Genomic DNA, 13,179 nt, shown 5'->3' with positions numbered 1-13,179 from the left:
CCTGTTCTTCCTCCCACCTATCCCCTCCTCCCACCTCAAGCCGCACCTCCATCTCCTACCGACCAACCTCATCCCGCCCCCTTGACCTGTCCGTCCTCCCTGGACTGACCTATCCCCTTCCTAACTCCCTACCTACACTCACCTTTCCTGGCTCCATCCCTGCCTCTTCGACCTGTTTGTTTCCTCTCCACCTATCCTCTCCTCTATCCCTCTTCTCTCCGCCTCCCACTCTCTCCCTGTTTATTTCAAAACCCCCTTCCCCTCCCCCTTTTCTGATGAAGGGTCTAGGCCCGAAACGTCAGCCTCTCTGCTCCTATGATGCTGCTTGGCCTGCTGTGTTCATCCAGCCCTGCACCTTGTTGTCTAAGATCAGACTCTATTGTTTAGCAGGGAAGTTAAGAGTACAAACCACCTCAAGATGATATATGCAGCATATTAGGAAGAAATTGCATCTAGACATCAATATTTAGAATAATGCAAAAATGAATTACATTCAAGTACAGCCATTGTTATTGTGTAAGCATAAATAGCACATAGCAAGATGTAGACAAATGACCAATTTGAATAAAATATTGCAGATGCTGGAAACCTGAAACAAAAACGTAAAATGCCAGCAGGCCTCGTAGCTTCTGTGGAGACAATATTTTCAGATATGAACAATTTACCAAGAGAAATTTAAGCAAAATCGGAACTTGGCAAGTTTAGGTGATTTGTTTTCTGGTGGAGCTCCATGATTATGAAGTGTTGAATGTTTACCCTTCCTCTTAGGGCAACACAGTGGCTCAGCCGCTAGCACTGCTGCGTCACTGCACCAGGGACCCGGGTTCAATTCCAGACCTCAGGCAACTGTAAATGTGGAATTTGCATGTTCTTACTGTGTCTGTATGGGTTTCATTCAGATGCTCTGGTTTCCTCCAACAGTCCAAAGATGTGCAGGTTAGGTGGATTGGCCACAGGAAATGCAGGGTTAGGGTAGGGGGGCTGGGTCTGGATGTGATGCTCTTTGGAGAGTTGGTGTGGAGTCAATGGGCCAAGTGGCCTGGCTTCCACACTGTAGGGCACTTTATGATTCTTCACTTAACAGTACGGGATTTGAATAGACACTGTTTCTGCTGCCACAAATGTTACTTTGGCCATTGGTTTATACAAAAGCCAATTTACGTTAAGGGAAAATATCAACGATCAACTTCTCCTAAAAAGAGCAGCCTATCCTTATAATCCTCTGTTTAATTGGAGGATAATACATCTTGTCCAGAATAAGAAATGCTTGTTGATCATGACAGATTTCTTCTTCAGTGGTCTCTATAACACAATTCTCTGTTTTGTTCTTTTCCTTTCATTGATGGATGACTTAAATCAAAAAGCAGGTGTGCTACACAAAGGTAGAACTAGGTTTGTGGGTTACAAATCTCCATTGAGTTTATTGTGAAAAATTGCCAAGCAAACGATAAGTACTTACTCACAAACAAAGGTGGGGCAAAAATACAGACCTTACCAAAAGAATAAAAATGCTTTGAAAATTCTGATTTCAGACTTAAGGGTCCTGTTGGTGGACCAGTGGATTGAGACTGGAGGCACAATGGAAGCTGCAATTGCACTCATTGAAGAACAAGGTGGAACTATAGCAGGTATGGGAGTAAAAAAGTAAATTTTTAAAATTCTGTTCGCACCATTCTGCTGTTGCAATCAGACAACAAACATCGCTGTCAGAGAAGTGAGGGAGGGCCATTTGGCTCATCCTTGTTGAAGGGGGATATGAAACTTCGCCTTCCCCAGCACCATGAAGATGTCCAATTTTGTTCTAACATTGTTAAGCAGATAGAATGATTCTTTCAGCCACCCTAACAACATTCCATCCAAGGCAACATCTCATCCATATATTTTCCGTTCTAAAACAAAAACAGAAGTTGCTGGAAAAGCCAGGCTGAGAGACTGCCAGACGCTGCTGAGAGACCGGGCCAAGACACCACCACGCCAGGCTGAGAGACTGCCAGACGCTGCTGAGAGACCGGGCCGAGACACCACCACGCCAGGCTGAGAGACTGCCAGACGCTGCTGAGAGACCGGGCCGAGATACCACCACACCAGGCTGAGAGACTGCCAGATGCTGCTGAGAGACCAGGCCAAGAGGACACCTCACCAGGTCTGCTCTGAGTCCGGGAGCGAAGAAAAAAAATCACCATGAGAAAGAGAAAAGAAACAGATCTTATTCACAACTTATCAACCTGTGAGGGAAGGCGAGCAGTCCAGCTTTGATAAAGTGGACTGCTGTCCAATAAGAACATGGATTAGGTCTTTTGGGAATTGGTCCCCTGTGCTAACTGGGGGAAAACCCCATCTATGCACCACATGTACCCCTTCCTCACTGGCCTCTCTAACCCAACCCACTTATCTTGATGGGATTTCGCAGCTGTTCCCTCCCAAATCCCCAGATTTGCCCTGAAGTCCAGGAGATTTCTTCACTTCTTCCTTGGGTCCCTTTGTAGTCCCACTGTGGTCTTCTTCCAATCGGGTTGAGTGGCAGCTCTCAAGAGTGGGACTTCCTGTCCTTGAGGACATATGTCTTCCTTTGCACTGATGAAGACCACTCCAAATTATCACTGATTTCATTTTGATGAGGCGTCGACAAAGTTTTAATTTGTGTTAGGCGAAATCCACCCAACCAAAATGGACACCAGGATTCTGGGAGAATGACAGCTACAATCCGATAGTTCTTCATAGTCCTTGTTTATCTTAATGTTTAGGAGCCAGGGATTGATAATAAAGTAGGAAAAAGAGAACAAAGGAAACAGCATAAGAGTACAAAAGAAAGAGCTGTGTGAAGAACATGTTTAATCTTGCAGACATTATTGAATCATTAAAATAAGAACTGTTCTCCCACATTTTTCAACCAAATTGTTGAAATGAAGAGTAATTGTCCAATCATGGATGCTTACAGGATCTCACTATTAACTAAACCCAATGCAAACTGCTGAACAACTAGTTATTACACTTCTTGAAGGGAAAGTGAATGTATGAGCTTTATTTGGGGTTGAGTTCATTCAGAGACTACATGGCTCCATGCCTGATGATGGAATGAAAATATCCAACTACAGCAAGCTCAAAGTTCCAAACCATGATCCTGGCATGTTCACAGGTGACCAGAGTGCTATTAGTTGGCCAGCTTGACTCATTAGTATGATCTGATGCATAGAAATATTACTGGGAACTGGGATTTGTAATACTCAGCTTCAAATACCCTAGCAAGCTATTGTGCTGCTAAATAGATGTCCTGTCTGGACAAATAGCAGAAAGCTTACCAGTGTTACGTTTGGGTAGGAGACAAAGTTTTGACTGAGGAGGGGTAGGTGAAACTGCATCCTCTTTTTGCAATCTTTCTCTTCTGTGTATTGTACTATTCTTTCTTCCCTTTATAGGCATTGCGACAATCTGCATTGAGGACAGCGAAGGAGGCAAGCGAATTAAAGAGAAATATAAATGTTCAACCTGTGTCCCTGATCACTTGCAGCCACAATTCAATAATAAATACCTGGAGACCTTCAAAGCCTTTGAAACAAAGATTCCAGATGTGCAAAATAAATCTGAGTGAAGCATCATTTGTCTCCTGACGTTTCATTTTTTAAATTGATCTGTGCACATCAGAAATAGTAGTGAGAAATGCAATTTTTTAGGGAGAGACAGGAGTCAATTGGTAACTTTATGCCATGCAAATAAGGGTGGTGGACTGGTACCTGAGGCAGAAGCACAGGAGATTAAAGCTAACTCCAGTGGAAGTTGGCAGACTCCACTGTGAGGCCAGTGAGAGCACTGCTGGGTGTTGTAACATCAGGGTTGTATCTGGTTGTACTGGAGAGAAGAGATTCTACAGCCATTTACCTGAATTTAGTCTTTACAAGAAGGATAAGAGAGGCTTAAATCGGACACCACCAGAATTTTATGCTTATATTCCAGTTTCATGTGATCTAAAATAATCTGAAATAAGTGGTGGTGCAGTTTAGCTGTTAACATATATTTATTAATCCTATAAACTACACCTCCCTGAAGTTTTTAACTTTGGTCCATAAACTATTTAATTTTTTATCCTATTCTTACTCCCACCATCAGTCTCTATCATCAAAGGAAACATTCTCCAATTGTGTACATAGCAAGAACTGCAGATGCTGGAATCAGAGATAACACAGTGTGGAGCTGGAGGAAGACAGCAGGCCAGGCAGCAGCCAACCCGGAACATCAACTTTCCAGCTCCTCTGATGCTGCCTGCTGTGTTCCTCCAGCTCCACACTGTGTTGTCTCATTCTCCAATAGTGTTCGTGGTTCATTTTGAGGAAATGAGGGATGCACGCATTGCAATATTTTCTCTTTGGGGGAAGGGCAAGGAAATGGACATGAGGAGTGTCGGATCAGTGATGATCCTATTGAATGTTGCAGCAGGCCTGAAGGACCAAATGGCCTACTCCTGTTCCTATTTCTCATGGTCTTAACCCTGCAGCTGACGGATAATGTTTAGCACATTCTGATCAGAAATGGAGCTCATGTTTTTCTTTTCTCATTTTACTTGATTTGCCTCTAAACCTGTTACAAAGTTCTCACGTTGTACAGACCTCAGGCTGTAAAGTAGTTTCACTCTTGAAGAGATGGCTTTTAAAACAGCGAATATATTTTTATTGAAGGAACATATACCATTCTACTGTAAAGTAAAATAAAAAACAATCTGAACATAAAACTGTGACTTCTAAAATATTATGATCACCAAAATGAGTAGACACAGAGAAGAAATGATTTATCAATCTTGGTAACCACAAAGATGAAGGAAACAACTGTGTTCCTATCAAGAGGCTTGCATATAATACTGTGTAAGGTCATCATAGAAATAATCATTGTCCCCTTCACTCTCTTTACCTCAACTGTGGATTAATGACTTTGGGTTTTCATATGGTTGGATTCAATTCCCAAGTCCTTACTCCCTTCACAATAGCAAGCAAATCTAAACTGCACTAAAATTCACTTTAGTGATGAATACAATAAGTTTGCATGAAATCCCATTGTCTTTAACTCATTTTGAATGGATTCATTACAGATGTCAGATAGCATGACTTCAACATTTCTCTATCTGTGGCACTTTCAAAATCAGTTGGCTAACTTATCAATATCCTTACCATTAATCATTCCCATATATTAATCTTCCTAAATGACCAATCAATTAAAAGTGTAAATCAAAACAATAGGTTTGTCCAAACGTTTAATCTCTAAATTTATATGTAATCTGGAGAAAGAATTTATCCCACAATATTGTAAACACTCATATCATAAAGAAAGGTTGTTGAGGCTATTTTGAGGAATGACCCCACTATGTGGTAAATATTAACTGTTGGCGGGGGCAGGCTGGGGAGGTTGGGATAAACTACCCATCACACAACTCATCTAATTGTCCTTCCCATCCAAGGAAGTCAATGAGGAGGAAAATCAAGTGGGTGTGTAAAACAGGATTACAGGAAGGAAGCTGTTTTCTGACCTCATTCTCACCTGACCCCCAAAGTTAAAATCCGTCCATATCCAACAAGTAAATTTCTGAGATCTACCTGATTCAGTTGTAAGAATGTCTTGTTTGTTGGTTGATAGGTTAAAATACATGATATATTTTCTTCAGAATTTAAGTTAAAACATACTTTGGATAAACTTATATTATAAATCAAGGAAGTTTAGGGCCATGAAATTTCTTTTAAATTTTTTCACAACATACTATCAAAGAAAGTTTGCTGTTACTCAGATTTATCCAGAGGTCATATAGAAGAGCCTATTTTTTCACTTCCTCAAGGCATTCCAAAGAATGTAAGATCTAACAAATGGCTTTTATCCAGGCAAACAATTTGGCTGGGTGAGGGCTGCTGGTTAGAAGGCCACAAAAACTTGGCTATTTGGGAAAAGATCATTGCAGCAGTCACATAAAGCAAAGGGGTTAAAATATTAAAAAAAAATAAAATGCTAGCATCTACATAGTACCTTTCATGGAACCAGGGTTATTGCAAAATAACTCATAACCAAAAAGGCAGAAACATGTCTCAATAATCCCAAAGAAGAAAGAAATGAAGGTAACATTCTTTATGAGTTATAGTTCTCTAACAATTTGGGCATCACTTTTTGTTGTAAGTCAAAGAAATAAGGATTTGGAATGTATAATGGAACAGAGTTCTTAACTTGATGTGCAAGAAGAACTTTGAACAACATTATATTGCCACCAGTACATAGAATGATAGTGATGCTGACAATAGGGAGGCCCAGTTAGTCCCTGGGAGCAGGGAAACGTTGTTCACAACCAGCAAGGGAATGGGGTGCAGGATTTTGTTGTGGTGTGGAGGCAGGGGACATTTCCAGAGGAGTCTATAAAATGACACACCCAGGTTTCTCATCTTTGCTACGACTCAGAAATCCTGTGGCCTGGAAAAGGCCTAGGGAAAACTCCTCACAAAACTTGGTTGGGAGCAGTGGGGTGGGAGGGGAAAGGGTAACGAACGGGCAATTGCACTTATTTGCCTGAAAGAATGCCTCACCGATGGCAATGTCTGTCCTTGTAAGAAGTTCCCTGCCTGTCCTTTCAAGTGACATCCTCAACCCTTCATAAACCTCTCCTCACCGAGACCTCCTGGTCATCTCACCTCAGCCTTCCTCCAGGGCTCCTACTCTTGGGTCCTACTGTAGTACTGGCTGTGACCACCACTTCCACTGGCAATACAGAGCTGATGGCCTCTAATTGGCAGGCAGCTTACAGAGATTGGAAATTACCTCAAAGATACCAAGGACTCCGTCACCAACCAGTAAAGTTCCTGACTGATATTAATCGAGTCTGGCAGAGGTGGGGGCCCTGAAATGGTTGCAGGGAGATTGCCACCAGCTCTCTGGCCTGTAATGAGCTCACTGTTGCTTCTATTAAATTCCATTCCTTAAATTTGGGATACATAATTTATGAAGCTACAATGCCAGTACGCTAGATCATAAGGCCATGTCAAACTTGATTATCTTTGAATAACCTGTATAGAAAGAATAATACTATATTGGAGTATTTTCAACCAATTGCACTTATCCCCTTTACAAATATGAATTGTTCTGTTTATCCTCTTCTGAAAAACTGTAGTCTCTACGGCTTCTATTGCTGGACTGCAACATTTCACAGACAATTTAAAATTTAGTCGAACTCAGCACCTTAGAAGTCACCAGGTTGTTTGCTCAAATACCACTTTCCATTTTAGAAGATCTGGTGAGAGAAGGGAGGTTGGTTTATGTGAGCACTTTACTCTATAAGAAGTGTCAAGCATCACTGGCAAGATAGCAGTTATTTTCCATCCCTGGTTGCCCTTGAGAAGATGGCAGCGATACACTTTCTTGAACCTCTTCAGTCCAACTGGTGTAGGTACAATCACAGTGCTGTTAGGGACAGGGTTCCAGGATGTTGATCCAGCAAATGTAAAGGAATGATGATATAGTTCTAAGTCAGGATGGTGTCTGGTTGGAGGGGAGCTTTCAGTTGGTGGTGCTCACATGCATCAACTTGTCGTAGGTGATAGAGGTTACACGTTTGCTCTCAAATGAGCCTCGAAGGGCTCCTATGGTCCATAAACTAGAGAGTACACACCGCTGCTAAGGCACATTAGCAGTGGAAGGAGTGAGTATTTAAGGTGGTGGATGGGAGGCCAATCAGGCAAACTGTTTTGTTCAGGATGGTAGCAAGCTTCTTGAATTAATTGGAAAACACTGAGTACTGCACAGAGATAGCAAGAACTGCAGATGCTGGAGTCAGAGATAACAAAGTGTGGAGCTGGTGGAACGCAGCAGGCCAGGCAGCATCAGAGGAACAGGAAAGTTGACGTTTTGAAGAACAGTACTGCACAGAGTTCTGCTTATTGCGTTAAACAGGATCGCACTAGAAGGAACGGAGATGAGTGACAAGCCTGTTGTCAGGAACAGGGAATTTTAGCTACGAGGGAAAAATGGATAGGTTGGAGTTCTCTTCTGTGGAACAAGAGGAACCTGGCGGGAAATTTAATTGAGATGTACAAAATTATGACCGAACTTATGTTTAGTTAGGTAACAGTGTTAAAGGTTAAGGAGCATTGGTGGGTCATGGAGCCACGATCTAAATGAATGACTTACCAGTTTGAGGAGATCAATGGCCTATTGCTGTTATAGCAGCAAATTTTCAGGCAGCTCTTCCTGGGTAGTGGATGAACATAGCAGGTATCTAGTGAAGTGTATTGGTTTATGTTTTAGAACAGCCATAATTTGATGGGACATGTCAAGTGAACCGTTTGGTCATATCTGCTTATTCTGCTGCAGAGCCTAAAAAGATCAGCAAGAAAGTTTCCAGTGCTACCTGACTAGATTTCTCTGAGAAGGATCAGGACTTGGCTAAAGGTTACAGCCAACCTTCTCTGATTCTTCAACTGAAAATCAACTACTAACAAAGCTTTAGGGTCTTTTTCATTGTGGCATCCTTCCAAATGGATATCTGGTTCTTGTGGGAGCAAGAAAATAAGTTGGAAGGGTCAGAATGCCCTTGCATCTGGGCTACAGTCCAACTCTGCCTGTTTTGAGAGAGTCCCAAACTTCCTGGGGCTTTGTCAAGGGGCAGAGACCTGTAACATTGGTCTCCACCTGTGTAACTACAGCATGTATCTTCTGGTTGCTTGCACAGGTAAAATATTCCTTTTGTCCACTGCAGGGGAAATCAGCAAACAGTGGTGTCACTATATGCTTTCCTTTATACTTTGAAACTTGGACTTAATCTATAAAGTTAGGTGTCATAAAAGGATAGAACTTAGGACACAGAAGGGAAATATCTTGCATTTTGTGTTGATAATGAAGCAGTTGAATCACTTCAAAATTATATACATAATAATTATATTGGTATATTAACATGTATTGCTAGCAGGGTTAATGGTCCTGGTGTTCAAGTACACGCAACTATGTCCTAACATGGTAGATAGCAAGAATTGCAGATGCTGGACGTCAGAGTCAATACAGTATGGAGCTGGAGGAACACAGCAGGTCAAGCAACATCAGGGGAGCAGGAAAGTTGACAGTTCAGGTTTATACCCTTCATCAGGACTATGATGAACAGTCCTGATGAAGGGTATAAACCCGAAACATCAACTTTTCTGCTCCTCTGATGCTGTCTGACCTGCTGTGTTCCTCCAGCTCCACACTATCCTAACATGGCAACAATGTCTCCTTAACACATAAACACTCCAACTCTGCAGTTCCTCACATCAGCACTGAGTACATACAAACATGACAAAACTTTGGTTCAGCTATAGAATTGGGAATACAGTATCGTTGATGACGCTCCTTCGTGCAATCTTGCAGAGTCTTCTTGTACTGTCAAATACGGTATTTTCCTGGTCCTGCACCTGGGGCTATGGATTACTCAGTAGAGACAAATGCAGAAAAATCAGCATGTAAGAGAGACCATCCATTTTTCTCTCTAATATTGTAAATGATTATCAATTGAATGAACTCATTTAAGAATCTGTGAGACTCAATGCCCAGTTTTCCACATCTTGTTATGCACCATATATAAAACCAGGAAAACCCCCAAGAGGAATTTTGGTGGGTACCTTGTTCTAGTTTCCGTCTCAGACATTTGCTCTTTATTTTTGTCCTAAGTCAGCAGTGTGAGGCACAAAATCTTCAACAATGTTTTTCTTCCTGGTTACAACAGAGTTCAACCCAATTGACATCAAAGTGAGCTTCAGTTCATGGGAATGTTACCTTTTTCCATTGATGATTATGACATGTTGCAGGATTGAAATACATGGGAAAGGCTTGACAGCAGTATTTGCAAATGGACAGGGTTCCTTGCTGGGCATATCGCCTGAATGACATTTCTCTTTAATCTCTTAACATTGATATGCATTATAAAGGCAATCGTAAGTGGCTGGTGACATTTTGTTGATGTGAGAAAACTTTGGTTAAAAATGAACGCAGTGCAACATGTAACCTGTTAGAATGGCAGTGCGGCTCTCTGTCATTGACAGCAATTAGGCTTGGATTTCTTTGCATTTTTAAACAGGTTTGTGTCATTGCTGTTGATGCCTGTGGAGAAAGAAAGTATTGTTAAAAAGGTAAACTCATAAGGTTGTACATTCTGGCTGATAATACTTTATGACAAAAACAAATTCAGAATGAACAACTTTACAACCTGCCCTTTTCTGTACCTCGATTCAATTTTCTCTACTCAACTAATGACATCAAGGTCTATTTTAAGCAATGTCACCAGGCATGGAAATGCTATTATGTCAATTGATAGCACATTTACCCTGGCATATTGGCTGCCAAGTTGGATAGTATCCTGATTTGCTCCAGCTAGGATATCACTTGTAATCTTTATACGCACGGCCCCAATTACTACTACTAAAAGAGCAATGAGATACCCAATGAAAGCATACACTACCAATGCCAACTGATGAAGATGCAACTTCGAGTGTAACACAGTTTGGTGAGCAAGTAGCTGTGACAGATTCCAAACTGACGTTAGATGCTGAAGTGATTCAGAAGAGGCAACTTCAAGCAGAACATATAACTTCTTTATTATTCCAGCAAGAGTCTTTAATCACTGAGACAGAGATCTTGCGATAAAGCGAACTCTGAACAGCAGAAATAATGCAACTGCTGCCGATGACTAAAGGATTGAAAACCAATCAACAAGTTGAAGTAAAACATTTACATGCTTCAGCACAAATCTACAGGCAGATCGAGAATAAGAATCGGCTGATCAAAGACCTGGTGCATTCAACTTCATGGAAGTTACCACTGAGAAGAGACAACCAATATCCAATGAATGAAGACACTGCGAGGAAGGAGCTGCCTGTTTCAGAGTCTCAAGTACTGCAGAGAAGCAGTCGCCCATTTGACAAAGACATTCTCCACGAAGGGAATCTAAGAGATTAAATTGGCTCAAGTTTAAAGGGGCCTACAAACATCTAGACTGTAAGGAAGACAATCAAAGACAGGGAGAGCAAATACATCACTTGCTAACTCTGGTGACAGACAGATACACACACACACACAAGCACACGCACACGCACACAGTTAAAAAGTGAATAGTTTCCATTACAAAAAAGGATGATTTTTATAAAATGCAAAATTCTTAAGAGTTCTTAGGGTGTCCTGTAGGTGTAAGCTTTAATCTGAGACCACAGTTGATCAGTGGCGTGTTGGATCAACATTAGCTGTAAATATTTCTCCTATCTACTGAGTTTTATCCTTTCTGAGAGACAGGAAGAGAGAGAAAGTAAGGAAGGAAAGAAAGAAAGAGATACAAGGAGACAAAGAGAGACAGAGAAACAAACAGCGACAGAGAGAGACAGAGTCAGGGAGAGACAGACAGAGACAGAGTGAGAGATTTTTCCAGTTCTGGTCACAAGCTCATCTCCTCTGCTTTGCTGGAAACAATTCCTTGAGATATATGTTATTCATGTATCCCCACATCTGTGTGCATTGTCTTCAAGCTGCATATTTGTAAGTAATGGTCTTTCATCACTAGTATGACTCTTATCATAAAGGTGTAAATCAAACAGGAGATACAGCTTTCTTCATGCCTGACTGGTTTCAGTCTCTTTTGATAAAAATATTAATTTCACTTCTGAATGGTTCTTGTTTAATGCCAGTTTCATGAAGCTTGGCTCGACCTGTCGTCAAGTGTTTACTGTGGTCGTGTTTAAGGCTGTGATTCTTAGCCTTCCGAAACCATTTCGAAAGTCCAGTGTTAAAATCAGATAATGGAAGTTGATAATCCATAATTTATCATTTTTGTCACAGCAGTGTAGTGAAGACTATGTAGTTGAGAATGACATCTCACTGAAGGATGTTGGAGAATGTTGAAGAATGCTTCCATGCCCATCTAGATAGATATTTTAAATAGTTTTCTCTATGTTTTCCTTTTGCTGTCAGTAGGCGAATACACATTTTCAGTTGACAGGGTAGTTCGGGAACATGTTTGGGGGTGCATAACGTCCAGATGAAATTGACGGCTGACTTTATTTGGTTTTGGAAAGATTCACATCTCGCTGTTTCGGGAGAAATCTTATCTTCTAAAATACATATTTGAAACCATTTCTCTGTATCCCCAAAGGGATGGCTTATCACTGCTGCTGCCATTACAACCTCGAGAAGCTGAATAGCTACTACAGAATAGGAATGACATTGTACTTTATTAATGGTCATACTTACGAACAACATCCCCAATCTTCCTGGGGCCAGTCTTTTCTAGCTCAGCCAGTACATTAGCTTCGAAGGTCAACGATGCAACCCTGAAGAAGAACTCTTTTACATTCGCTCCTAATGTCAATGAAGAACAACACATTAGCATTCAGTTGACATGCTATAGCGCATTTTACTGGTACAGTTTGTTGTTCAGAATCATAACTTGCTTCCAAACACAGCAGTGCAAAAATGTGCATGTCAACACTATGATGTAGTGCTGCACATATACAAGCACAGTGGGGAACTGCCAAATAAAGAAGTTTAGCCACTTGGCCCTTAAAGCAGGAGAAACAAGGAAGACCAAATTCCCTTAGTTTCTCACACAACTTTTAATGCATAGATCCATAGTTTCTTTGGAAACTGCCTGAGTGACATAATTATGCGTAGTCCAGGGAGGCTGTGCAGATGATAGAAAATTTAAATACCCAAGCATTGTAACTGTCAACAATGGAATGTAGCCAAAGTCCCACTCCCTCATTAGAGAGAAACAGTTGGTGGTGAGTTTAACTTGAGGGTCACCAGGCCTCAGGTGAGGGATGAAGTTAAGAAGGCAGTACCTTCACAGCAAATCCTAGCTAGCGCAGGAATTGAACCCGTGCTGTTAGCATCATTCTGCATTGCAAATCAGCCGTCCATCCAACTGAACGAACTGACTCTAAGTTCTAACCTTGAAACATTGTGTCTGAAGTGCAAGTCAAAATATACTGCAGTTCATTGGCTACACTTTAAATATTAACATGGTAAAGGTGAGTAACAAGGAAATGAAAAGGATACGCAATTTTAATTTTGAAAAACTCACAAAATAGTAACAGATTGTTGAATCGGTTGGCTGCATTTTGTGAGGAAATCCATTAATACAACATTTAACAAAAACAAAGTTGCTGGCAAAGCTCAGCAGGTCTGGCAGCATCTGTGGAGGAGAAA

At 41.2% G+C, this 13,179-nt stretch overlaps 2 protein-coding genes across 4 annotated transcripts in view; one reads left to right on the top strand and one right to left on the bottom strand.

Moving 5' to 3' along the window:
• The window catches only part of zgc:174895 (uncharacterized protein LOC100126024 homolog), a 19,938-nt gene extending 16,342 nt beyond the window's left edge, over positions 1-3,596 (top strand). For all 3 annotated transcript variants that reach the window (XM_048612416.1, XM_048612415.1, XM_048612414.1), the window contains 2 exons: positions 1,533-1,628; positions 3,417-3,596. In XM_048612416.1, coding sequence (XP_048468373.1) covers positions 1,533-1,628; positions 3,417-3,589 — 269 coding nt within the window. In that variant the 3' untranslated portion in view covers positions 3,590-3,596. The remainder of the gene's footprint in view (positions 1-1,532; positions 1,629-3,416) is intronic.
• Positions 3,597-9,157: 5,561 nt separating this feature from the next.
• Positions 9,158-13,179, bottom strand: part of LOC109918434 (ras-related protein Rab-34-like) — a 25,794-nt gene continuing 21,772 nt past the window's right edge. Inside the window, exons 8-9 of the mRNA XM_048612360.1 lie at positions 12,223-12,330; positions 9,158-10,086 (exon numbers count right to left, since the gene is read on the bottom strand). Of these exons, the coding sequence (XP_048468317.1) occupies positions 10,019-10,086; positions 12,223-12,330 (176 nt within the window). The 3' untranslated portion in view covers positions 9,158-10,018. The remainder of the gene's footprint in view (positions 10,087-12,222; positions 12,331-13,179) is intronic.

The sequence above is a fragment of the Rhincodon typus genome, chromosome 26, assembly GCF_021869965.1.
Source record: "Rhincodon typus isolate 14 chromosome 26, sRhiTyp1.1, whole genome shotgun sequence".
NCBI classification, from domain to species: domain Eukaryota; kingdom Metazoa; phylum Chordata; class Chondrichthyes; order Orectolobiformes; family Rhincodontidae; genus Rhincodon; species Rhincodon typus.
Note: the sequence above shows the minus strand (reverse complement) of the source record. Positions and strands in the feature narration are given on the sequence as shown.